The sequence below is a fragment of the Diadema antillarum genome, unplaced genomic scaffold (assembly GCF_040938485.1).
Source record: "Diadema antillarum isolate AM-2024a unplaced genomic scaffold, OU_Dant_1.0 seq00001323_RagTag, whole genome shotgun sequence".
NCBI lineage: Eukaryota > Metazoa > Echinodermata > Echinoidea > Diadematoida > Diadematidae > Diadema > Diadema antillarum.
The window spans coordinates 741,225-769,221 of NW_027272094.1; the positions used below are offsets into that span (position 1 = coordinate 741,225).

The 27,997-nt window shown below is 38.2% G+C and overlaps 1 protein-coding gene across 1 annotated transcript; it reads left to right on the plus strand.

Moving 5' to 3' along the window:
• Positions 1–48: 48 nt before the first annotated feature.
• On the plus strand, positions 49–27,990 carry LOC139708267 (uncharacterized). Its single transcript, XM_071620239.1, has 12 exons — positions 49–181; positions 2,283–2,455; positions 3,058–3,163; positions 4,359–4,459; positions 6,396–6,557; positions 13,986–14,079; positions 17,798–17,962; positions 19,271–19,722; positions 21,720–21,777; positions 24,545–24,762; positions 25,826–26,037; positions 27,717–27,990. The coding sequence occupies exons 1-12, from the start codon at positions 49–51 to the stop codon at positions 27,988–27,990; spliced, it is 2,148 nt and encodes a 715-aa protein (XP_071476340.1).
• Positions 27,991–27,997: the final 7 nt, after the last annotated feature.

Genomic DNA, 27,997 nt, shown 5'->3' on the forward strand with positions numbered 1-27,997 from the left:
CTGTTTCTTTGTGGTTTTTTTTTGTAGTTCAGCGACAGCGTCTGCTCCATGTCGCCATCGAGGAAGAAGGTCACCCTCGACTTCACTGACCTCTGTCTCCGCATTGGTCAGCGGGATGTTCTCAAGGGCGTGTCCGGGGTGGCCGAGCCGGGACAACTCTTGGCGATAATGGGTCCGAGCGGTGAGTAAGAAATCCCATGATCACGTGGTCGGCGAACAGTGCCACCTGATTGGTCTAAAGTTTGACGTATAATGCGTGTACGTAAGCTACCGTGCGGAACGACTGCATCAACCTTGATGCTTGCTTTGTTCATAGATATCGGAACCCACTAAGTAATATCTCATTCTTTCAGGGCCAACATTTCATTAGAGAACTCTTTTGATGCACGTATAATACAGTGCCAACCTAGGATGTTACACGTGTCCTTAATTCCAACTTTTATGTCGTTGCCAGAATTTAGAACAAATTTGATGGCTTTTGCTCCCCTCAAAGTTTCCTCAATTAAAGGATCGAGGCACGCGTGATGTCGTCATTATGCAGAGGGGATATTGCGAGAAGTGAACAAAGTGACACTATTCTCCCCGGGTAAACAAATATTATTGTGTGAGAAAGTCAAGGAAACGTCGAATACTCTTGGAGGGAGAGAAAATTGACACAACCTATGTTGTAAAAGAAAATAGTGTCTGTTCAAGAAAGCAGTCATTTCGTCGAGATTCTGCAAAGAATTGTCTGTCACATACGCAAATGGGAAGAAAAATGGTTAAGTGGGTTTTATGTGGAGGGTGTGCCCTCTAGGATTTCCTCAAATGAATTGATGAGTTGTTCTTGATCGCCAAGATCATCAAGGAGGCATAGACATTATAGGTTACTTCTTAGATGTGTACTCAAGAAATACTGTGTATAGGATATCTCAATCTAAAGGGAATTTACCTGAAATATAGGTCTTACTATGCGATATGTGGATTCAGTGATAGCAGGAATATATTTTTCACCTTATATATTGTTATTTATATTAATGTTTTCATGATGGTTTCATTTTCATGAAAAGGACACATTCCTATGTGTTTCCAACATGTTTTGTTTGTAGTGATACTATTACGCCTGACATCTGAAAGAAGTTACTCAAGTTCTCTTCATTTTAACAGAGAAATAGATATAATTATGTTAAATTCTCTTTGTGTAGTCTTTATATTGTTGCAATACCGCGACATTCTCAAAAGTTACAACCCTCTTATCCAGCGATGATGGCAAATTGATTTAACCAATTCTTCCAAATTCTGAACATCTGAACCGCTACAGTCCGATTTTCCTCAACCTCACGTATGTTTACTATTTATTTGTCTGCATTAACTGAATCAACATGCAATATATATATTCGGTGCATTAAAGGTCCCGTTTACTTTTGGGAGCAGTGATTAAAAATTTTTCAAGATATCACATTTATGCATATGTGTAGGTCTGTTGTATCACAAAACATCCTACCTTATAGTATTTTTGCAATAAGGCCTAAAATTTAAAGGAGACCTTCGGATGATTTTCAGATTTTTTCATTTGAACAACTGTAAATTAGTTATACTGAGGACAAAGTTTCAGAATTTGTGATAATTTGGATGAAGAATAAGACTATTTTCTAAATTTAGAACAAATTACAATGAACAAGGATGATGACATGGCAGAGTCACCATAAGAATGCATGAGTTGGGGCTCAAGGAAACAGAACAAAAGAAGAAGGCATGCATAGATTATGCACAGGTGAACTCGCAAGCAAGCGGTATTGTGATAGAATTACACTGCTACATTTCTGAAATATGTGAACCTCCTATATCATAATCCTTGTTCAGTGTAATTTGTTTAAGGTTTTTCAAAGTATTGTTTCTCTGCTAAAGAACCATAATAAATTCCACAAATCTGTACATAGAGTAGTCTATTTATATACTACATGATGTGAAATTATGAAAATCGTCTGGAATGTCCCTTTAAGGAGATATTAACATTTTTCTCAATAAACCATAACTGTGTACGGTTTAGTCTGGAAACATCTTTTATTATAACTATTGTTCACATTTTGGATATTTAACAATATTTAACATCGATTCTAGTGATTCAGATGTTTACAGCGGTTGTTTCTATCCCTGACTCACATTTTACAACTATTTTAAAGCACTAATGCTGTTTTTTTTTTCATCTGCAAATACGTATTCCAACAGAACGAGTATTTGTAACAAACTCTTATTTTGTTTTTGATTTTTATTTTTCATTCATGCCGACATGTTTGTGTCAGGGTCTGGTAAGACGGTCCTACTGAACTGTCTAGCCGGGAGACACCGGCGACTTGAGGGAGGTCGTATCAGTCTCAACGGACACAGACTGAACAAGCAGCTGAGAAGACAAATCAGCTTCGTACTCCAAGAGGATCTCTTCCTCGATCAACTGACCCTTCGGGAAACACTGGTGGTAGGCTATCTGTAATACTTACGTGACTTACGTACCTGCATGTACCCTTTTTTGTCGTCTGTACGTTGCACTTGGGGCAACCGCCTGCATGGTCCATGATTATGAGACAAGAAGAACAACAACAGCATAAAATGGTATAAACTGATGGTGGTAATGATTCCAAACAAGACACGTATACCTATCACTAAAGAGGTAACCGAAGAAGCTCCACACATTGCCAAGTCTCTAACCCCTTGTGTGCCTTGATTACCGATGGGCACAGAAAACTCCATTGCGTCGCATACGCTGTCCAAAGTCCCTGGCACGGAAAGGGTTAATAGATGGGATTCCATTGATAAATCCATCCAAAGCTTCAATACAATGTCAATGCTGCAATGGTACTTAGAATGTTCAGGGTTGTTAAATCAGTCCGATATACACACACGAAATTTACGAATTGCTCGATATCGTGGTGACCTCAGATCACATTACTTCAGAAAATCAACAATATCTGTTCACCAAATATCATCTCTATAAATGCATTGGTAATATACCTTGTTTTATTTCTACACTGTGCTAATTCCACCATTATACTCGGTCTACCGTCCACCGGGTCTCTACAGTTCACTGCTCAGCTTAGATTACCCGACAGCATGAGCTACCAAGAGAAGCTAGAGAAGGTGGAAAATATCGTCGATGTCCTGGACCTCCGAAAGTGTCTGGATACAAGTAAGTTGTGCCTACCGTTGCCCTGGCAACTCTGACACGACGAATTGATGAGGTGTTCTTATCCAGCGATGACACGGGTTCAACCAAACTTTGAAAATATACCTTTTGATAAGATTGTCTGCTTTTCCTCGAAATTCACTAAAGTGTCCTACTAATATTTGTCAGACTCAGACGAGCTTTGTGCTTGCATTATTACCACAGAACCAAAAAAAAAAAATGTTTTCACTATAGCATTGACTCTCTGACAGATTAAAGCCTTTCCGTCATGGCCTACATCTTTGGGTGCAAAACGTAAATAATGAGAGTTTGTCGAATAGGGCCTCAGCTTCCAAGATGGTTTGGATCAGTAAAAGCAGAATAAGAGCTTTTTAACTTCGGGTACTCCACTTGGCGTTTAAAAAGAATTCATGCATCGATAAAAACATAGTAAATAACTTGTACGTTATGAACTTCGACATTGTTTTAAACGAAAAACCATGTGTGGAAAATATGTTTATCAAGAAACCATAAGGTAGGTTGGTTTCTCTATAAGGGACACCCCAGATGACTTTGAGACTTTTACATTCGAACAGCTATAAATTAGTTATATCGAGTACAGAATTTGCAGTGATTTTGTTGAGGAATAGTAATATTTTCAAACTTTACAACAAATTGGAATGAACAAGGATGATGACATGCGGCAGCCTCACCATAAAATGCATGAGTTGGGACTCAAGGAAGCAGAACAAATAAGGTATGCTGTATGCAGTCATTCTACACAAATGAACTTGTTAAGCAAGTGGTATTGTAATGGAATTAGATTGCTACATTTCTGAAGTATATGAGGGTCCTATGTCATCAACACTGTTCAGTGTAATTTGCTCAAGATTTTTCAGGGTTTTGTTTCTCTGCTCAAGGATCACATTAATTTCCACAAATCTATACATGAAGCTGTCGATTTAAGTACTACACGATGTGAAATTGTGAAAATCGTCTGGAGAGAGGTGAAAATGGGCATTTCATTAACGCATATTTTTGTTTCACTGTCTTCTTTACATTTGCTCTTATTTTTTCTTTCATGTAGTTATAAGCTGTTATATGTACATCAATACATATGAATATTGATTCAGACTATCTCTATCTGCACTAAATTTCCCAATCATGCAAAATATATTTTGGGTGTTTATCTCCTTTCTTCCCTGCCCGTAATTTGCAGAGATCGGAAACTCACTAAATCGTGGTCTGTCGGGAGGGGAGAAGAAACGGGCTAACATCGGCTGCGAATTGCTCACAGACCCGTCGATTCTCCTACTGGATGTGAGTGTTTCAGACAATATAAAAGACACACCCTAAGGCTTAATTCTCTTGGATCTTCGCATGCGGACATTACAATGTAGTTATTCACGTGTATAACCATGTTTATGTTTACCTGTGTTTGCTTATTTATGGTTTTCTTTGGTAGGTGCAAAACCGCTTTTGTTCTTGTGTTTCAATTTTATCATTTATCATTTTGTTTCGTTTTGTTTGGTTTATCATTTCAGCATTTTTCAAACACAAACAAAATAAAAATCAAAAACAAAAATATGATACTTAAATAACATGGCAATATATATTGGAAACATAAGTGTATCTGTTATCATCAATTTCTTGAGATATTTTATCATGTACAGGTAAAATTGTTTAATCAAATGACAGCGATCTCTTACATTTTATTTTCTTTTCTTCAAAACTCCTTTTATTGTATTTGTTTTCGGAGCCTTGAACCACTGCTAAGTCATATATCTCCGTAGGCCCTATTTCTTAAGCGTTTTTTTGTTTTGTTGCAGTCATTTTCAACATGTTTATTTTAATGGCCAATTCTTCTAAACATGATTACAATAATAGCCAGTTTCATGTGGTAGTTTTCGAATCATAGGGAAAGATATCAATTTTCATGCCACATGCTTGAGTTTCCTGTTCGTTTTTCTTTATTGTCTCTGAAATGAAACAAAGCATCACTCTGCGCATCCATCATCCTGTGAATGATTATATACGAGAAATGGAGAGGATGTACTCATGTTCCGCACGCGAGCCCCGTCCCCGACCTTTGCGGTCGACGGGTGGCCGTGTGGTTTCCGTATAATGAATCACTTCGATGATCGGGCTGTTGCGTGAATGGAATAGCCCTCCCAGATTTTGTTTTATTGGAAGGCAGTCCACTTTTCCAATCAAAGTTGAAGCGAATTTGACACCTTCCCTTGCGTACTAGAATGGCACGCAACAAAAATCCTAGCTTAAAGGGATCGTATAGTTTTGGTTGAGACCTAATTTCAGGTCTCTAACATTTTTGGGTGAGATAATGAGAAACCTCTTATGAAACATGAAAGAGCGTGTAATTCTATGAGGAATTCAACGTTTATTTGATGAAAATTGGTTTTGAAATGGCTGAGATATCCAAAAAAAGAGCGATTTTAATAAAGTGTGGGACCCACACTTTATTACGATCGCTTTGTTTTACTTTGTTTTTGGATGTTTCCGTCATTCCAAGCCTGATTTTCATCAAATAAACTTTGAATTCCTCTTAAAATGGTATGCTCTGTACTATATCTAAGCGTTTTCTTGTTATCTCGCAAAAAGTTAAAAGCCAAATTCTCGTCTCCACCAATACTGTACTATCCCTTTAACCTACATTTCGCCATGAGGTAATAGTGAAGAAGGGAAAATATTGATTTTTTTTCCAGGGAAGTGGGGGGGGGTGGTATATGAAGGGGGGTCACTCTTCTGAGGTCTAACGTCAATATCAATGATAATATATATATATATATATATATATATATATATATATATATATATATATATATATATATTCTTAATTTGGCGTGATCACTTACGCAGACAAGGTACTACGTTGCAAGACAGAGCGATTCCTATCATTGTCACTATCATTGATATTATAAATGTCGTTATTGTAATCATTATTGTCATCATCATTGTAATTGATATCATTATCATTGCAACTATTACTATCATTATTATCATTTCAGCATCATCATTATCATCATCATCATTATTATCATCAGTGCAAAAATTCAAACGTCAAAAACGTCAAACTTCTCAAACTGCGAGAAGTATGGTTATAAGGACTCGCGTTTCATTTTAGCAGCAGACTTTGCTTTAAATCAATCCGAGTTAATCTTGATAGTAAGAGTTGGCTTGTTTAAATCACTGTGTATTTGTGTCTGTCTGTCCGTCTGTTTTCCACGATGTGACATAGGAGCCCACATCTGGCTTAGACTCCCGCACAGCCTCCGACCTGCTTGACACACTGAAGAGGTACGCGATCTCGTCCAACAAGACTGTGGTAACGTCTATACACCAGCCCTCAAGTCACGTGTTTCACTTGTTCGACAGGCTCCTTCTTCTTTCTGAGGGGCAGGTGAGTGTGTGTGAGTATGCATGTGTGTGTGTGTGTGTGTGTGTGTGTGTGTGTCTTTATCGTAAAGATCTAGAATTATAAGCAAATTCAGGGTTCCACTTTGCACATGAGCTAAAAAAAGCCATTAACAGGAGCACATGTGGCTTTTTAAATTCACCGAGATAAGCATGTATGATATAAGGTTCATTCAAGGCTCCTTATAAATGTTGCTTACTAGCACATCAACCTGATGGCAAAAGTGGTATTTAGCAAAATCAATAGAAAAAAAAATATTGTTAATATATTCAATGCACGAGAAAGAATTTTCCTACGTGCTAATTAATGGATCATTATGGCCACCTGGTCTACACAAGTTTATCTTTTGATTGAACAAAATCGATAAATTCCCTAAATATATTTATTGTTGTGTCGAGCAAAACTATGCATTGTGTCGCTTTGTAGTGAAGTGCCTAACCAACTGAGAGAGAGAGAGAGAGAGGGAATACCCATGTAAAGGTCGTTTGTACCCATGTGTGCATGAGCTAACTCTGAACTGGCATATGGCGTGAGAAGTGAGTGCAAATTGTCCCGATGCGTCAGTCGCGTGCGAACAGCGAAAAAAGAAAAAGAAAAAGTGGACTGATCAGGCGGGCTTGCAAGACACATTGACATGACTTCATTTTGAAATTTTCAATCTTCTTGTGGCACTAAACATAGAGTCGGGTGCATTACATAAAAGCTCGCTTGCGAAATGAAGGAGCACCTGTCATTCAAGTTATCATTATCCGAACACAGACACATCCAAATACAAACTAAAATGCACCATGGCAGTCATTGAGTAATTTCCTGTTTGAATATTTCGTAATGAAACATACTTCGGGGAAAAAAAAAGGTGATAAGATACAGAACAATATCAGATTGCTACTAGGTAAAAATTGAGTGGAGTTTTGTTAACGAGGTTTAATACCTTATGTAAAATGCACCCTGGAAGGAGGTTTGGCAAGTGTCCTTTAAAGGGGTGATACAGTTTCGGTTGAGATGGAGCTTCAGGTTTTGTTTTGTTTGTTTGTTTTTTTGAGATAACGAGAAACTTCTTTATGAAATATTAAAAAGCATAATTTTAAGAATAATTCTAAGAATAATTCAAAGTTTATTTGATGAAAATTGGGTTTTAAATGGACGAGATATCCAAAATAAAGCTAACCTAATAAAAGATGAGACCCACCTTTTAGTAGGATTGCTTTATTTTACTTTGTTTTTTTATATCTCAGCCATATCAAAACCGATTTTCAACAAATAAATTTTGAATTCCTCTAAAGATTGTATGCCCTTTAACAAAAAATTAGGAGCTGAATCCTCACCTCAACCATTACTGAAACGCATCCCTTTAAATTTAGATGTACAGATAAACTACAATTTTCGTCGGCGTCTAGATTCACCATTCTGCTTCCCGAACATGCCACATTGCGTGGGCGATAAAACCATAGTCAGCCTCTGAAAATCTTTAAGCGGGGTTTAATTAGAACACCCCACCCCCTCTTCTTTATTTTTAGAGTCGAAGGAGACATTGTTTTCTTTGATACTACACGCGATATACATCGAGTCTCTCATCTCTTTTACGGGAATGTATTTTATCACGCAATTCTCGGTCGAGAACATGAGATCCCGTTCGCGCGTGCACATTCAAATTATTCGTAACCATTTTGTGTTTCGACACCACTATTGTGCGCGGGGAAAAAAAAATTAAATTCATGGGGGTTAGTATATCAACTAATGCCGTCAGGATAACGGCCATTCTCTGAGAGCTACACAGCTTATACTGTCTCAAGTTGAAGAAGATTGTAGTGAAGTATAGAGGCACTGAATTTGTGCCTTCTTTATCCCGAAAGAATTTGTCTAACATCCCCAAATACGAAACGACATCATCAACATTTGATTTGAAGTTGCTTTGGTTTCTAAGTAAAATATCAAGCATCAACAAGAAAATGTTCTTATCCCTACATGCCGTACCACTACTAATACCGCATTAAAACCCAAAAGGGGGAAAAGGAGGATGCATAGAACTTGCAAAAACACGACAGACCCTAATAAGTTGGATCGACAACCATGCAATTAAGCAAACAATTTGACGTACAACCCTATTAGACCAAGACGATTAGTTTTAACCTGGACATTTTGGGTAACAAGCTGATTTTTTCAGGATAGGTCCAGAGAAATGTCTAGAATAATATACTAAAAGTCCTCATAAATCCTCTTTGAGCGTTTTCCGCAATCCAAGATGGCGTCCAAAATGGCCGCCATTTCCAGAAATTCTTATAACTTTTCAACCAGAGAACCCAAATGCTAAATCTAAATGTCTACATATATGTTTTGAAGCATGAAGAACTCAATAAAACACATATCAAGAGATGTTGATGCACGCAAGTCCCGTAATCCAAGATGGCGTCCAAAATGGCCGCCATTTTCTGAAATTCTTATAACTTTTCAGCCAGGTACCCCAAATACAAAATTTGAATGTCTAAATATATATTTTGAAGGGTGAAAAACTCAATAAAATACGTATTAAGACTTGTTGAAGCACGCAAGTACCGTAATCCAAGATGGCATCCAAAATGGCCGTCATTTCCTGATTTTATTCTCTCATAATTTCACAAGTAGATTTGGAATGTCGAAATATACCTTTTGAGTCAAAAGGAACCAATATAATACTTATTCAGATAGTTTTAGACACAAATAAAGCACTTAAGCACTTTCAGAAATCCAAAATGGTGTCCAAAATGGCTGTCATTTCCTGTTTTTCCTTATAACCCTGCAACTAGGTAACCGCGATACGCACTTAAATGTATAAATATATATTTTGAGACATAAGAAACCCAACGAAATAATTATTCAGAGATCATGAAGCACGTAAGTACAAATAAAACCACGTAAGTTCTTCGCGAAAACCAAATGTTGCCCAAAATGGCCGCCGTTTGTTTATCAAAAATTGCTGTTTTTAGCCTGTTTCAAGAGACAAAGAAATTCAACATAATGTTCCAGATTCAACAACGCAGAAGGTCCAGTGGAATCTTTCCCTTAAATGTGCACAACACGGGTATAGGTTGGGTTGGATGCATCCCCCCACCCTTAGGGAAAGGGGTGGCCTGTACAATCATTATTTTCCAAATATTCAACCTGAAGTATATGCACTATGTCATTGAACTGCAGTCATAAAAATGCTAAACGTCCCTTGCTCTGCCCCTCTCCATAGACTATGTACACTTTGAGATTATCAAATTTCCAAATATATCATCTAAAAGTGTGCACTAGATCTTTCATTTACAAAATGCAATCATTTACAAAATGCAAAAGTTAGTTCCCACAAAATGGAGGGTAATTTGCCCTTCCTAGCCCTTCCACCGCTCTCTTCCCCAATAAAATTAGATACCCGTTTAATTAACAATTCCCAAATATTCCATCAAATGTGTGTAAATGACATGATTATTTTCATTTCAATTCAAGTGTAAAAGCTCCCTCGTGTTGGAGGGGATGGGGATACTGAGACTATGAATTATCTACTCTTTGAGGATGGACAATCAATAGCAAAATCTCCCTCATGTTGGGGGAGGGAGAGGGGATTCCCAACAATAACTATGAGTGCCATATTCTCTGATTTCTATTTATCATATAATTTTACCTAATCTACACGAAATGAATAAGATAATTTAGACACTATGTTTTTAGGTGGAGCAATATACTGCAACATAGAAATTCATTGTCATGTAATGAATTACACATTACTTTGTAGCATGTAGATATTAATTTTGAACATTAATCTATAGCACAGACATCAAAAAGAATTGTTTTTACTTCTTAAGTGATAACTGACAGTTTCAAATGGAACTCACTTCTTGGTAGACATCAAATGCGTTGGTAATAAAAAAGGGCTAGTACTAAATTTCCATCTCACGTGCTTGAGGTAACGAAAATAGACTATATGGTAAAAAGATGGTGCCTTCTAGTAGGCCCTCTGTTTAGCAACACATCTGATGGTGAAATGTTTCTCTTGTAACAAGGACACACTCCTTGAGTTTGACATTCAAATGTTTTTATTTGTATACTTTACACATCAGAACTATGTTTTAAATAAAAATTTTCTCATAAACTACACTGACATTTATTTACATAATTGTTAGATAACATTGTGACTGCCTGCCATTTTGCACGCCATTTCGCATTTTAGGAAGAGCTCGAGCAATTTAATTGGTACATGCATGCATCAACATCTCTTAATATGTATTTTATTGAGTTCTTCATGTTTCGAAACATAGACACTTAAATTTTGTATTGGGTATTGCCTAGTTGAACTGTTATACAAATTTCAGGAAATGGCGGCCATTTTGGATGCAATCTTGGATTTCGGTACTTGCGTGCGTCAACATCTCTTAATATGTATTTTATTGAGTTCTTCATCCTTCAAAACATATATTTAGACATTTAAAGTTTGTATTTGGGTTACCTGGCTGAAAAGTTAAGAGAATTTCAGAAAACGGCTGCCATCTTGGACGCCATCTTGAATTACGGGACTTGCGTGCGTCAACATCTCTTAATAGGCCTATGTATTTTATTGGGTTCTTCATCCTTCAAAACGTACATTTAGACATTTAAAGTTTGTATTTGGGTTACCTGGCTGAAAAGTTAAGAGAATTTCAGAAAACGGCTGCCATTTTGGACGCCATCTTGGATTACGGGACTTGCGTGCGTCAACATCTCTTAATAGGCCTATGTATTTTATTGGGTTCTTCATGCTTCAAAACATACATTTAGACATTTTAAGTTTGTATTTGGGTTCTCTGGTTGAAAAGTTATAAGAATTTCTGGAAATGGCGGCCCTTTTGGACGCCATCTTGGATAGCGGAAAACGCTCAAAGAGGATTTATGGGGACTTTTAGTATGTTATTCTAGACTTTTTTCTGGACCTATCCTGAAAAAAAGATCAGCTTGTTACCAAAAATGTCCAGGTTGAACCCTAACTAGGCCGGGCTATTTAGGTAGTTGATAGAGCCGGGGGGGGGGGGGGGGCTCCCAGGCCCCCCTCCAGATCTCGGCCGTCGACCGCGCAATTGCGACGAAAATCGGCACACACAGAAGTTCATTTTTCAAAAAATTATCACTTATGCTAAATTATGCTAATTCATGCATAATGATGCATGAAATCAGACTATTTGGTATAAATCACAAAATAAAGCTCAAAACAGACACGTTTTTAGTGCAAATGCTCTTTTTAGTGTCCTTAGCAAATGTAATAAAAGAAATTGTGATATCAGAAAAAATTCTTAAGCATTTTATTGTTTTTTTAATTTCTTATGTATTTCTCTGTTTTTTCGACTTTATGTTTTTCATTGTTTTTTCGGTGAAATTTGTCCAATACATCGCTCCGAACAAGAAAATATGTTATTCATTGATTTTAATAAATAAAACACCAAAATAATCATGCTTTTATGAAATTTGCCTGTTACAAGCACAGTTTGCATTGAAATTGTACACGAATTCACGTTTTTGAGCAATTTTTGGTCTGACATGCATGTACATATTTATGCGTAACTTCGGAACCGTGCGCCCGTGCGTCGCAAATTTGGTGTCAAAAGATGCGGGAGACTCAAAAGAAAAAAAGTCATGAAACGTCTCGGCGATAGCTTTTTGCGATTGCGATACATTGCGCGGAACGTCGAGGGCCTAGTTAGGGTTAAGCCTTTTTTTGACCTAATGCTCTTGGACTATATGGCGAATATTATTTATAAGTATGGACAGGGTACCATAATTACATTTTCCCACTTTTCACTCGTCTTCGAGTTCCCGGATGTAAGGCCTCGGTGAACCACAAAGGCGTATGATCTCGTCGTCTCTACACATAACAGAGGTAATCAACCCGTTCCGTACAGGAACGTGGTGATTTGCGTATCAAGATTATGAGGGTTTCGAGAATTCAGTATTGAAAGGGTAAAACTCAAAATGACCAGTTGGGAAATGAAATAGACATCACAGCCTAGTTAGGATTAAAGACAGAGAAGAAATAACAATGTATATAAAAATGTCTGACAGGGTTGTGAATTATCTGCTCTTTTAGATCGCATTCTTGCTCATGATAAAAACTGTTCAAGGTCCGCGCGTTATTCGCGGGAAAGACACGTACACTATACCATACATGTGACTAATAGGAGCTGACCTGGGGGGCTCAGCTCATCACGGAATGCTCCATCTGACACGTGTTTTGTTTTTTTTTTTTTTGTTTTTTCACTTGAAACACATGTCGGTGTAGAAAGGGAAAAAAATCATGAAAATCACTCAGCAGGGAACCGTTGACCAAGTGCTAAAAATATATACCTCATGGTTGTCATGGTTTAGATGAAATGCTACACGACACTAGTCCACCCTGCCCTCGCAGATAGCCAGTCAGAAATAAGCGAATTATAACCAATCGGAAGAAAATGTAATTGGCCCGTCTTTATGGGCGAAAAGGTTGCAGACATAGCCGTCACGCGACGAAATATTTTTGTTTTCCCCTAAAAAAAAAACATTAACATTTTTTTAGTCTCTCAGGATATTTTGATAAGTTCAATCAGCCTGACAAAGCTACAGATTGAGGATGAGAAGTGGCCACTCGGAAATAAGTTTAATCTTAAACCGTTTCCATGAAAATTTGCCGTTAGCTCTCTTTCCCTTTTCCCTTCTCCTCTTAAAGAAAAAAAATAAATCACTCCAAAATTTTGTCGATATGATAAAAAAGAGAGAAAACTCCCTGCACAATAGTACAAAACTTATCAAAATTGGATGAGAAATAATTAGAAGTTATTACATTCGGAAATTAAAAAAACAAAATCAGAAATTACTTTTTAATCAGTTATTGTGAATACTCACACCATAAAGTTGGTATGAAAGTCATGCTTTCACAATATTTCGTATTCATTTCATATATAGTAATGACTAAACCTCATACTTCAGCTGCATGATTTTAAAACTTGCCTTAAAGCCACCCAAAATATAAAAGAGAACAAACAGTTACCTGTGATATTTACCTGAATTAGCTGAAAAAATGTGTCAAGTACCTTGTTCTGATAATTGAAAGAAGTAGGAAAAAGTAATAAATTGTGTTATTTCTGGCAGAAAATCTGAAATATTCGAAATGACTTAGACATCCAAACACAAAGTGGTCCCAATAAAAGTTGGGTCCCACCTTTCCTTTGGACCACTGAGTTTTTGGGTATCTCAGCCATTTCAGAATCGATTTTCAGCCAATAAACTTTTACATCCTCTTAGAATTCAAAATGCCTTTTCTTATTCCGTAAGTGGTTTCTCATTATCTTTCAAAAAGTTAAATACCCGAAGCCCTATATCAACGAAAATTATGTCTTGCCAAAGGTGATCTTACCACTTGCTGTGTATTACGTATATATCTGTTTCATTTCACAGACTGTTTATTTTGGGGAAGCTTTCCAAGTGCTGGACTATTTCGCTCAAATGGGCCTCCACTGTCCTCAGCACTACAATCCAGCCGACTTCATCAGTAAGTATCACCAGTTAAATGAAACCAAAAGCCCAAATGTTAATGTGGATTAGGTCTCTAATTCAGGATGGTATGGCTTTGTTCATAGGTTTGTACACAAAAGCACCATGTTGAACAAGAAGTCTCTAATTCAGGATGGTATGGCTTTGTTCATAGGTTTGTACACAAAAGCACCATGTTGAACAAGAAGTATATCATAATATTGTCATAAGCCTCATTTCATGATGATATTGTCACGATTATTAGCATTACTTCTAGGACGGTGGTGAGACGCTGCCTAATCAAACATTTTTTTTTTTATTTTGAAGACAAATATTGCTATTGTTTTTTTTTACCGCATCAATTGATTAAAATTGGAGGGAAATCAGATAATAATAATAATCATAACAATATAAACATTTAATACGCGCAATATAACTACTCAAAGGTGCTCAAGGAGCTCATAATTAATGTTTATTACCAAATACAGAATACGACAGTATATCATATTAAAGTTCCTGCAGCTGCAACATGTTCCTCCTCGAAAAAAAAGTAGACCAAATTTTTTATTAGTTTTTTCCTGAAGTCATTGACAGTGTCACAATCCTTCATGGAGTCAGGGAGTCTGTTCCACGTAGGCGGTGAGCTGCTGACATAAATGTTCTATCTCCCCATGATCTTTTAGTTTAGGGATGAGAAGACAAGAGGCCTTAACTTCTAAAAGAAAGTCAAAATTATTGGCTGAAAATCGAATCTGAAATGACTTAGATACCCCAAAATTAAGTGGTCCAAAGAAAAGATTTTAATTGTCAAAATTTCCGTGCCTTTATTGGTAGATTAGGAGGCTACCGCAGTTTATGTCGCTATTATTGACAACAATTTAAAACAAAATATAAGGAGGATTCCACAAATTTTGATTTTTTCATGAAGAGTACCATTATCCCACGGACTTGTTAACTGGCATAATTATGGTAAGAGTGTTATTATTCACCCTACTTTCCGAAAAAGGTGAGTTAAGTGCTCTTCTATTACTATATTATTATAAGAATGAAAATATGTTTTATTTTCTTTATACTTTCTGTATATTTTTGCCATGATGACGTCATAACATGTTTATTCCTCAAAATTCCACTAATGTGTTCTGCTAATAAATGTTGTGGCTTTCTGTCAATCCACATTTGTACTTGAAACTTGGTTTCCGTAAAGAATTAGGGGTAAATTTTCAAGACCATATCTGTGTATTCATTGAATACTTGGGGACAGTAATTATTATAGTGAGACATGCAGTGGGATTAGGACCCCCCCCCCACCCCCCCCCCAAAAAAAAAAAAAAACAAACAAACAAAACAATGGCACCACCCAATCAAAATCTGTGAGTTCTATGATTTCGATCTATTCAATGTGACATCTTTGCCGGATGCAAATGCGACACCACCCTGTTTTTCAGTGGTAAAGAGATAATATGAGGGAAAACATAAAACGGATTTGACGAATCTTAACCTGTTTCATCAACGCAACGCTAATTTATTTTAGGGTTTCATGTATTCCGAGGTGACATAAACAAGAGGTTTGAAGTTCCGAGTAAACTGTCTTAAAAACGGTTGTATTACAACCCCCTAACAGACTCTTATGACCTCAGCATCCCCAGGTGACTAACAACCCCGATAATTAACTCCAGACGAGATCGCGGCTGGTGATAATACCCAAAAGAAACTACAATCCTTGTCATTTTCCCTAAATTACAAATTACCGGACGATAAGCTCCTAATGACATCGTCTGAAAGTCCCACCGCGAGTATTCAAGTGAACCTTGAAACGACATTGACTCATGATAATATCATTACATCGGAAAAAAAAAACCCGATCGCAATGAGATAATTATACTGTTGTTGTTGTTTTAAAATGATAGTCCGATGGCTTCCTTACTTATGATACATTGTACAGTGTTACCTATTCGAACTTTTTACATCTCTGGTCAGATTATGTGAAATGTTACCTATGAATAGACGAGTGGATAGATATGCGATCCTTGCCACCCAAATATGTGCTCATAGTATTCGAATAGCAGTATGAGTTCCAAACTTAAAATCATGCAGAAGCCCTCCCCCACCCCATCCCCCCCCCCCAAAAAAAAAAGATAAGAAGTCTACAAAAGAGTCCAATCGAGATGAGATATTACACCTGTATACACTATAGATGTTCAAACTATCACGTTGATTTAATGTTTTGTTATGTCGTTTTCCGTTATTGCATAAAGCAATTAAGTTATTCAAGTGGACATACACTGCTTTGTTTACGTGTGTTTTATGTTGTTATATTTAGCAAATGAACACAGTAAATGTACTGTGATTTGTGTTTATACGAAATGAAATGGAGAATATGTGTGTGGGTGTATATACGTGCGCGCGCGCGCATGCCCATCAACCCATATTGTGTCATGCGTTAAAATATCAAGCTTAAGAGTTTTATTTGTTCAACAACTGTTCAAGGATTAGGAACAGAGGTATTTGAATATTATAAATCATACTTGTCTCGCTGACAAGTGCTCAAAACCACATTCATTTTAGGATGATGTGTCATACTTTAACGTCATTTCCGCTCCTCGAGTTACAAGAGCTATTCCTCACTTTGATAATTAAAGTGTGAAGTGTGAAGAAGTGAGACCAACACAAAGCGAAAGTATCGGTAACAAGCCCCGTGCACATGTCTCACTAACCGTTTTCCCACCGTTAACCAAATGGCGGGAATGAACTTGAAAAGGCACTCCACGTTTCATGTTGGCTTGCATATAGACAGAGAGATGTCGAACAGTCTCAACAGTGGAATCTTCATTAAAATGTGACTTTGACTGGAAAGTTATCTTAATAGTTCAGAGGAGACCTCCAGATAATTTGTACACTTATGTATTTGAACATCTATAAATTGGTTATACTCGGTAGAGTCTCAAAATTTGTAGTGATTGGGATGAGGAATATAAGAATGTTTTCGAAATCCATAACAAATCACAATGAACAAGGACGATGACAGCTACACATATGGATGCATGATTGTGTGTTCTAAGAAGAAGGCTTGCATAAATTCCACATATGTGTACTTGTTAAGCAAGTTATATTATTATGGATTGCGTTAGTACATTTACTGGAATGTGTGAGCCCTCTATGTTATCATACGTGTTCAGTGTATTATGTGTTTGTTTGTTTTTTTAAGTATTGGTTTATCTGCTCAAGGATGACAATAATTTCCACAAATCTTTGCGTGGCACTATCGATTTTACCCCCTGATGTGAAAGCTTAATTGTCTTGAATGCCCTTTTAAATTCACGTGTTTTTTTTTCCCGAAGCAGTACCATTGGTCACAGACTTTTATTATCGTGCAAATTAGACGAAGTGATGATGCCATTGCCTTAAACGTCTCCACTCGACCTGTACACAAATCTCCACTTATACTTGTCCTTGATAATCAAAATAAGTTCGGGGGAATGCGTGTGAGGAAATTCATGTAAGTAAAGATGTTCGCGTAGTTGCCGAAACTTCGAAATATTTATCGTTACGTTTTGATTTATTCTTGATATGTTTGGTGTTGATGATAACACATATCGGGCTCATGATTTTTTTTTCAGAGAGTAAAAGAGGAGAGAACATAGGCCTAATTGCTTTGTAGAGCCTACTTTCTTAGAATATTTTTTCAACGACTTCTTATTCTTCGGTGAAAAGTGATTTCCTGTCCACTTTCGCTTTAGTTGACAAGGTTAAAGGCACCGATGAAGAGCGAGCCATAATCCACCAGATCGCGCGACAACAGTCGTGGAACGAGCCTGACAATAACGTCCGACACTCGGTGGTGACTATCAACAGTGACGTCATAGATGTGGCTTTGAATGGCTTCGAGGGAAGATTCAATCACGGTAGTTATGACTACGATTTACTATTTATATCTTCACTCATAAAAACAGAAACCCGGGTTTTTTTTCATCAACTTTTGTCAGCAACTGGTCAGCGCTGACAATTTCAGCAAAATCCTTGGTTTTGATTGGATGAGATGCTCTGGTCACTGGTGATTGTCAGCGCTGACAAACGTTGATGAAACCCCCCCCCCCCCCCCAGAAAGTATAATTCTGCCCATTCCAATTTTCACCTCCCTCTCTTTTTCATTGCCATCTCGATCTATCTAAAACTTCCCCGCCTTATATTTCGTTATACACTACTGTACTTGTACATGTAAGACAACTATGCTTTTTCCCTCTCTAGCGATCTACTCACACGCCGCGTGCAAATGAACATGTATCCCCCTGTCATTCTTTAATCCCCTCCTTTTCTTAACGTAATTCTCTTCCCTGGTCAATGCTCGTTTCCTTCAACACGAGGCCTTGTGTTTCCATCCCCTCCAGGCCTTGGTCACGATGGTCAAGATAATGGCTCACCATTTCCCTGTCCGTTTATGAGTCCCAGTAGCAACCCCTTTTTAACCTTGTCCAGTTCTTTGTCACGTCCGCCTTTAATCTATAACCAATTAAGTTCAACTTTGGTGATCTGTAACAGAAATATTTCTACCTTTAAGGGGAGGAAATGGGAAAGGGCAATGAGGAACGAAATGGGAAAGGCTACATAAAATACTCCGTCTGCCAAGAATGATAAAATCCTCTATAATAGTGACCCCTTGAACCACCAGAAGCATTAAAGTGTAATGTGAGAAAAACCAGTCAACCTATAATTTTCGGCAGGCACCTATTGCCTTGTTATTAAACCTATTGTTATCAATCATTATCACTATCATGACGACAGACGACGATAGTATTTTCGTTGTTGTTACTATTTTCGTTTCCACTAAATTGTTTAAAGTGTCTTTCGTCATGTTGGTGTTGACGCCTACACCGCTGCCAGCATTTCAAAATCCATGCTAAACATCCTAAAGCACAATTCATTTAGTAAAAAATAGTAAAAAATAAAAAAATAGAAACAAAAATAGTAAACTATTAATCGTGTAACTGTCTGATTACTGTATTTGTAAACTGTTTTGGGGTTGTGACTGTTTCATGCAGTTGATGTTACGAATATTTGATTTGAATTTACAAGTAAAATGAACATGTTTGTGTATGCATTTTTTTTTCGTGCTATAAAAGCGAATATGACCGTATACTCACGGAATATCTGTCTAGATTTCTGATAACACTTCGTGTGTTTCCTTTTTTTTTCGATTCTGATTATGGCGTCAGCGATGTCCATCTGTAGCGTGACGGACCTGAACGACTCGGTCTTCTCCAGTGATCTGGTGAACGGTACGGACATGGTCAGCGTGGGCAACACGGTGACGATCCTTGGCAACGCGAACGTCAACACGAATGCCGCGTCGCAGAAAGCGCTACGGGCTGACTACAAGCTGCCGCGACACTTCGGCGTCTCGGCGAACGGGCGACTGAAGGCGGCCCACAGGGTCTCGCGAAAGAGCAGTGTCGACAGCAGTTCGCACGGTCCGCGGGACAACAAGTGGGTAACGGGTTTCTGGAGCCAGCTCTGGACGCTGACGCGGAGGAACTTCCGGCAGAACAGATCAATCGTCCTGTCACCGCTTGACGTCTTCAAGCACACCTTCGTCGCGTTTGTGGTCGGCTCTTTGTGGTTCCAGATCCCTCACACCGAAGAGAACATCCGCAACATATCTGGCATGGTAAAGACCGGGTTATCGCTTCTAAAACTATTTGGGATCTTCGAAGGGTCGGTCTCTACTTTAGGTCAAAACGACAAGTGCCACAGGCGTGGATATCCCTCACAAACAAGTCAAATCACATTAGTATGAAAGGAAGAGGTGCCACCGATCTAAGTCTTTTTCCCATCGTTTTAGTCCTTCCGTGTAGATCATATGAGTTTTTTCCATTTGATGTTGTTTTTCTATTAGTATTCAACGTCCAATCTATTTAGCCAATCAGGAAAAGTTTTATTATAGACCTGAAGAGGGACGCTCTTTGCAAGCAAGAAGAGTACAGAAGCAAGTGGATTTTTTCCCCCAAACAGAGACCTAGCTCGGCCTTTTGATGCAAGAACTTCAAACGACAATTCAGAGCCCCGATTGCGATCCCAACGATACCGAATATTACTATCGCTATCGTCTGAAGTTTATATCCTTTGAATACATACTGATAGACATAATTATAGTGCAATAGACAAGTGCAATTTTAAACAAGAGTGTTTCGAAGAATTGTCTTCACGAACGGATTTCTTTTCAATAAAAATAAATAAATTAAAAAAAAAACGGGCTGTCAGTGGGAACTATATAAACAGCAGTACGCTATGGATGGTTCTCCTTCGGGTGCGACTGATTGAGCCGAAATATGAAGAGAGTGTTTCCGAAATTGTTTGTCTTCGCTCTCAAAGTTTGATGTACGTGTAAATTCTTTAATTTTCCCCCTTCGTCGGATCCCCCTCTCCTCTCTCCTTTGATTCCTCTGAAAGCTCGAGACGTGAGGTGAGAGGTGAGGAGGATAAAGAACAACTACTAAAGGCTGTCACGACAAGCCTCGCTAGCTAAACTCTTCCTTTCCAGGTGCAGTTGTGGATATCCAGTGGGGGCGTTAATTGAATAAGACGTAGCACGCTCCCTCGCATTTTACACTTTCGTTTCCGTCCGCCTTCTCTTCAGCGAGGATTCTTGATTCTTAATGTGAAATGTCGTTGTATATATGTTTCAGGTCGAATTCGATAGCGAGAGTGAAAAGTCAGAGAGATTGAAGAATAGAAGTACTTGGCGAATTTCAGATCAACATGGTGTTAGAATGTCAAGGAATTCAAGGGTATCAGACATTTTCATCAGACATGGGCGTCCGCTCATTACGATTAATGATGCCCTCCCCTCACACCAGTCCTGTCGGTTTATACTTTATCAAAAAATACTCACACACACACACACACACACACACACACACACACACACACACACACCTGAAATCATGTTTTCTTTGTATAGATTTGTCAATTAACTCATAAGCATGAATGTCATCACAACAATAGTTTTACGGGCAAGATAGAAGGTTTCTCTTTATGTGACTCCATTACAAACGAGCCACCTTTAATGAAGATCAGGTCAGGGAGGGACATCTGAGGCCATAACATCATCCTCTAACTAACTTGCAAAGTGATGTCTTTGCGACCAATATCATATCATCATGAACACATGTAAATGTGTATAAATCCACAATTTTCTAATCAGATGATCGGTTTTGCTGAAACAACTGCCACTTCGTTCGCCTGATTTTTATCTATTCATCAAAGCTAACCTCTTTCGTGTTTATGTGCTTCGAGTGGAATATCATGCACTTTCAGAGATGAGATCATGCTTGCGTTTTGCCAAGAAGAACGAAGGCTTAGGCTATCTAACAACCGCAAGCCTCGCGCACACTCGGTGCTTAAAGGGTTACTAACCCGTAGTTCGTTCGTTCAGTCATCCTATCGGGGTGGGGTCTCCCTCCACTCCGTACTCCCTGCTTCCCACATGCCCCCTTCCCATATTAAAGTCTTATGAGTTCAGTGATTTCAATTTCTAAAGGATTTAACGCCCACCAAAGGGTCATAATGATAATATATTACCTGCATGAGCTATGAAAAGAAAATTTTTCCATGTCAAACTTTGTGACTGACCCCTTCCTCTATCGTCCTTCCTCCCTCCACCAGGTTTTCTTCCTGAGCGCCTACTGGGGTTTCGAATCCATCTATAGCGTGCTAAGCTGGTGTAAGTATACTTCCTTCCTCTGCAGACGTTGCTCGAGTGTATTCCAAGCGTACTGGATGCCTTCGGATGTTGATCTTTTTTTTTTCGATTTTTCTTCTTCTTGTAGCAAAAGCGAGAGTTTTTAGTTAAAGTTTAGGAGAAGATGAAAATCACATCTCAGTAATATTCAGAGAGTTGTGATGAGAAAATGAGAAAGTCAAAGGGGGCAGATCGAACAATAGATGGTCTGGTAGGAAACGATTTAAATCTCCATGTTGTATCAAATCTATTTGAATGATCACTGAAAAGGAATGATTTAATGACGTCTTGGTCATGTGACCTAGGTTATAAAAGCATCATGTGAACATTTTGTTCTTCGTGTGTCATCATATAGAAAAACAGTGAAAAATTAATTTGTCATTGATTTAGAGATATGCGGACTATGTGTAGAAATGATTTGTCAATTGATATTTTTGTTATGTAGGAAGAGGCGCTTTCAAAGGGGTTATTTGGCGGTTAAACGCACATATATTTCGCTATGCAATTTTATGATTTTAGTTCTTTTCATGAACAACATGCAGAGTCAGTTCCAATTACAGAAATTCTTCATAGATATAAAGTCACGAGCAATAGTCATCTCAAACTTCATTTCAATTCATATTTTTGTTTAATATTCAGATTTGATAGTTTACTAAATTGTTAATCTTTTCCTTTTTCTACCGAGAGAAAAGATTCAGTAAATTTCCTATTCTCTTTACGTCTCTCCATTAGAGGGAAACAATCCGGTATAACTCTGAAATAGATTTCCGATTTCTTTTATTTTTGTCAGTCAACATTGTGACACGATACCTGAGGGTTGAAAATAGTCACCGCATCAACAAACTCACGGGTACTTCGCACTTTCTGTACCCTTTAATGCCCCCATCCACAGGATGGAGACCATTAGGGCAATCTTTGAAAAAAAAAATGACAAGATCACTCAGCAGCCTCCAAAGCCACCAAAAAAGAAATGTCTGTGTGTGGAAACACCCTCTAGATCCTGGAGCACTCACTACTTGGGTTCAAGCGACGTTGCTATAACTTTAATGATTGATTTGAAGTTTTAAACTTTGGATAATTAGCTTGTTGTATAACCTCATATGAACCCCCTCGAAAGTTTCCATCCTTGAGATTAGTCGAGGATTCAAAACTACATGACCACTTGCAGTTTTGAGGTCGTGTATGGACACTTTAATCAGTCTGTCGTAAACAAGAAGAAATCTTGCTGTTTAATCTTCGACTAAATTGGCAATTTTCGAGTTCATTTACACGGTCCTAAGCTACAACCCAGTCATCGAAGATTAAAACTTCAAATTGATCTTTTATGATCAACGAACTCGAAAGTGAGCGTGGCCTTTCAATGACACCCCCCCCCCCCCTCGCACCCAATTGGACCCCGTGGAAGACCAGCTAGTGCAGTTGAATACGGGCTATCCAGCCATCTTCTCAGATGGAAAAATGAAGCAAAGGAAACAATTCAAAGTGGACAAAAAATCTGACAGTCCTTCGAACATCGATATTTCAGTTCCTTTTGATATTGCCGTTCACTGAAAACGTGAAATTTAAAAAGCCTGTCACTTTCACCTTACATCAATGCCAATGAGACTTTACTGTCGTGTACTGGGGACCCACATCCTTTTTAATACAGTCACGTCTACGGTCAAGGTCGTGTTTGTTTCTCTTAGACACATTTAGACGATAATGTGAGGACACAAACTAGGGGATAAAAGTTTAGCAGGTTGATTATTTTACATGGTTTGTCCCCCACTTGTGACATCTATTAAAGTCATATATTAAACAGGGGAGCGAGGCACCTATGTTAGCTGTAGTTCCGTCGTTGTGTTGTTATTGACAGCACAAGTCAGAATAGAGCTATGAATCATCTTTCATTATAGATTTATAATAATCACTTTGTCATTGTTGTTGTTGTTGTTGTCAGACACTTCCCACCGGATGTATACATTTTTCTTTGTCTGTGCATTCAACTACCAAGGTCGAGCTGACTGTCAAATTCTGTTCGTATCTGTTCTTGATACGATGTGTAATAGCCCTGTATGGCATCGTACCATTCGTGTACTTACATGTACTCGTAGAGGCCCATGATGGTGCTAATGATAATTGTGACGTCCAACAATCATAGCAAAATACTGTTATGATAATGAAGTGCGTAAAATGATAGTAGGTGATGGAACGAATCGAAATAAATATGAAAAGTATTATCCTTCTGCTGCTCTTTCAGAGTATCTGATAATAATGATTAAGCGGAGTTTATGAAAAACTGAGATCTGTTCAAAAAATCTTGGATCTCGTGACATCTCAACGAATTATCAGGAGAAAGGATAGGTGTGGATAGAATATCACCACATCTATTGGCGAATATTGAATCCGATTTCCTTCCCACCAAGAAATAAACAATTGAGTATATGAATATAAGAACGACCCAAGTCCATGGAAGACCATTAATATAAGATTTAACTCAGTCATTTCAGGCACTTCCGGAGGTAATTAGGATTTATCATTTATACACAAGATGAGTCCATGCATAAGCTACAATTTCCCGTGTCAAACTGAATTTGGCCAAAATATTGGACTTGGGTCGTTCTTATATTCAGGTCTTCAATTATGATTATCAAGCGTGCCTGATCTAACTTCAAGGAAATTAAGACATTTCCTTGCGATTTCCGTTACATATCACAATCGCAATAACTGAGATGAGATTTTTTTTTTTCCTGCGACATTTTGCCCACAGTTCCGAGCGAGCGTCATATCATATTCAAGGAGCGTTCGTCGGGAGCGTACCGGCTGTCCGCCTATTTCCTTTCGAAGATCATCAGCGGTTTCCCGCTCAAAGTGATCATGCCTGCTGTTTCGGTCACCCTGGCATTTTGGCTGGTTGGACTCCACATGTCGGTGGTGGCGTACCTCTGTTTCTTAGCTACCGTGGTGATCGCTGTGCAAGTCGGTCAGGTCAGCATTATTAAAGTTAATTAAAAAGCCTCTTCAAGGGGAAATCCAGGCCAGATTTACTCTTTAAGTTAGTCCGATAAGAAAGAGTAAAAACACAACAGTGAGAATTTGATCAAAATCGGATGAAAAGTAAGGGAGTTATGAAAAAATGTCAAAGATTTGCTAATTTTAGTATAACCGTTCTAAAGCAGTTGATATATCAATATGTAAATGAGTGAGCTGATGATCTCATCATATTACAAGTTTCCACTGATCATGTTAAAAAAATGACGAAGATTCAGGTTTTCGGATATAAAAGTTTAAAACATAATATCATACCTGATTGAATAACTTCAAAATAATGGGTAGTCAGATATATCAACATTTGAGACAGGGGCGTAATTGTGTTTGATTAAAAAAAGAATCCACCATTTCATAACTTCCTTTAATAAAGTTCATCCAGTTTTGATCAAACTTTCACTTTTGCGCTTGAAAGATTCACTTTACTCTTTCTTTTATATTTTCGTTAACTTTTATTTGTCAAAGATTTTACCTTTAAAGTTCTCGCACCTGTATAAGAGATATGAAGATTTTAATCGCAAAACGAGGTAACTCCGTTCGTGTTAATTTTAGATTTCTGTAATTAAAGCTGTCATAAAAACGAAAATGATAAATAAGTATGGGATGTTTTTAATCGTCCAGAAGTTCAAGTATTCTGTCTTGTGTAACAGATGAGGCATTGCTGCAAGGGTTTTTGCACTCTCCAATGAGCATATTTAAAATGTGGTGTTCAACCCATTTTGCAGTTAAGGGCTTCATATAATGATTTTTGTAGAACATAAGGATGCATTGATATTTCTTATGCAACCAATTGTACAGCTCTTGCACTTCGAACAATTCAAGATGATTGATTGATGATGGTGGTGTTGATGATGATGATGATGATTACGATGATGATGATATTGTTGATGATTATGTTGACGTCAGTATTATCACTGATTATGATGATGATGACGTTGATCAATGATCGTTATCATTGATGATGTTGGTGATTACGGTCGAGAATGAATCTCGTCCACTCCAGGGAATAGGTCTGCTGATCAGCGCATCCGCCTCATCCACCCACCAAGCCCTTGTGGTGTCCAGCCTCGCCATGCTCACCGCGATGCTCCTCGGCGGGTTTTACGTGGAGATGCTGCCTAGCACCCTTCGGTGGCTGCCCTACACCAGTTTCACGTCCTATGTTTACGGCGCCTTTCTGTCAGCCGTCTTCGTTGTCGTGCCTCAACCCATAAGGTACACATCAGGGCTGGCGGAGCGTTTTCAAAAGTGGGGGGGGGGGGCACTTCCGGGTTTGATGAGCTAACAAGCTTCCACTTCCTTCTTTTTTCGGTTCAAGTTCAAGTTCAAGTTCATATTTATTCGTTTTTTCCACAATACATAACACAAACATAAATCTCACTTTCTTAAGTGACAAAATCAATGCATACAATTGTACAGAGAAAACAACAATAATAGCACAAAAAAACCTAACAGTATCGATACATTGCAATAGTTGCTAAGACAACGAAAGTGAAATAGTTTTCAATACAATTATGCACTGTGTGAAAAAAACGGAGGGACCCACTACAAGCAAAAAATAAAAAATAAATAAAAAATGAATAAAACTAAGTCTTCAGCTCATCTTCCTCCTTTCTCTTCCTGGTTTCTTCAGCTGCCAAGCAAACAAGCAAAAAAAAAAAATCTTCAGCGGAAAAACATAACCTTACCGCGATCACACATCAAGATCTCTTATCTATTTCTTTCTAGTGCCACTTACGTACTTCCTGGTAAAAAAAAAAAATGGTGGAAAGTGGGGGTGTGGGACAGAGTGATGACACCAATATGTATTCCTTTGTATGGTGCACAAAAAGTGTGGGGGCCCGAGTCCCCACGCCCCCCCCCCCCCCCCCCTTCGGTCCCGCCCCCCCCCCCCCCCCTTCGGTCCGCCGTCCATGCACAATCAAATAAAGCAGTTAGGGCAAGATACTGTATTAGAATGAGCAGTGGCTCGATGGTCCGGGGCCACTCGAAATTAATGTTGGGCTACCTAGAAAAAAAAAATAGGTGGCCTGATTGGGCGCTTAAAGTAAAAAATGATTTGTTATGTTTTTTTAAATTTCATTTCGGGCCAGAACGTTTCACTTTTGCCTCCAAATTTCAGATTAAAGGAAACCAGAGCCCAGACATAAATTTTGATTGAGTGAAAGCGAAGGTATTGGTAGAGCACATGAGTAAAAGTTTGAGGAAAATCGGCAATCCATTATTTTTAGAGTTATAAATTCTTTAAGTTTCTGTGCAGCTGTCGCTGAATGAAAAGACTACTACACTTTGTGACGTCAGTATGTACAACGATATCAAGAAAATATAAAGAGAAATCAACAAAATTCAAATTCTTCAATGAAAAACACACATTTTCTTGACCAAAGTTACCGACCCATATTATCAAGGATAATAGTGTTCCCTCTGCTCTGTGACAGAGGTAACTTAAGCGCTCTTTCATTTTGCTAGAAACGTGAAAATAATGTTGAAACCTGTTTATATTTTATCTATATTATTATATCTTTACCTTATCTCTCTCCCTCCATCTCCCTCTCCTGCTCTCTTTATCTCTGACGTTTGTATTTTGCATCGTTCCTTTCTTTTCATTTCTCTCAAGTCTGCTCCAAGCAGTGCCAGTAACATCACAACAAGGAAACAGAAAAACGCCATTTTTTTCTCAAGGAAAGCAACATGGCAAAAAATGAAACTAGCTATATAGGCAACAATATGATTGTCGTTCTGTTAATAAAAGTTTAGTATTCATGTATACTAGTCAATCACTCGTCTCATTTCTTTTATTATTTCATTCTTTCGTTCTTTACTTATTCATTCATTAATATTTAATTTATTGTGTTAATTATTTCATTCATGTATTCTTCATTCATTTTACGCAGATGTAGTACGACAGGTGTATCCGACTTTGCGGAATGCATGGTCACGTCTGCTTTCACGAACAGCAGTGATGGAGCGGCTAATGTCAGTGCGCTGACCAACTCAACGATGTCGCCGGAGTTTCGGCAGAGCTTCATGAGCAGTGCCGCTTTGGTCGACAGTCTGACCATCGTGTCACTACCTATTTGGGGGTACTATGCCGCGTTAGGAGGGTTTATTGTCGTGGTCTACACCCTTTCCTATCTTGTCCTGAGATTTGGCCGCAAACCAAACTGATCGTGCA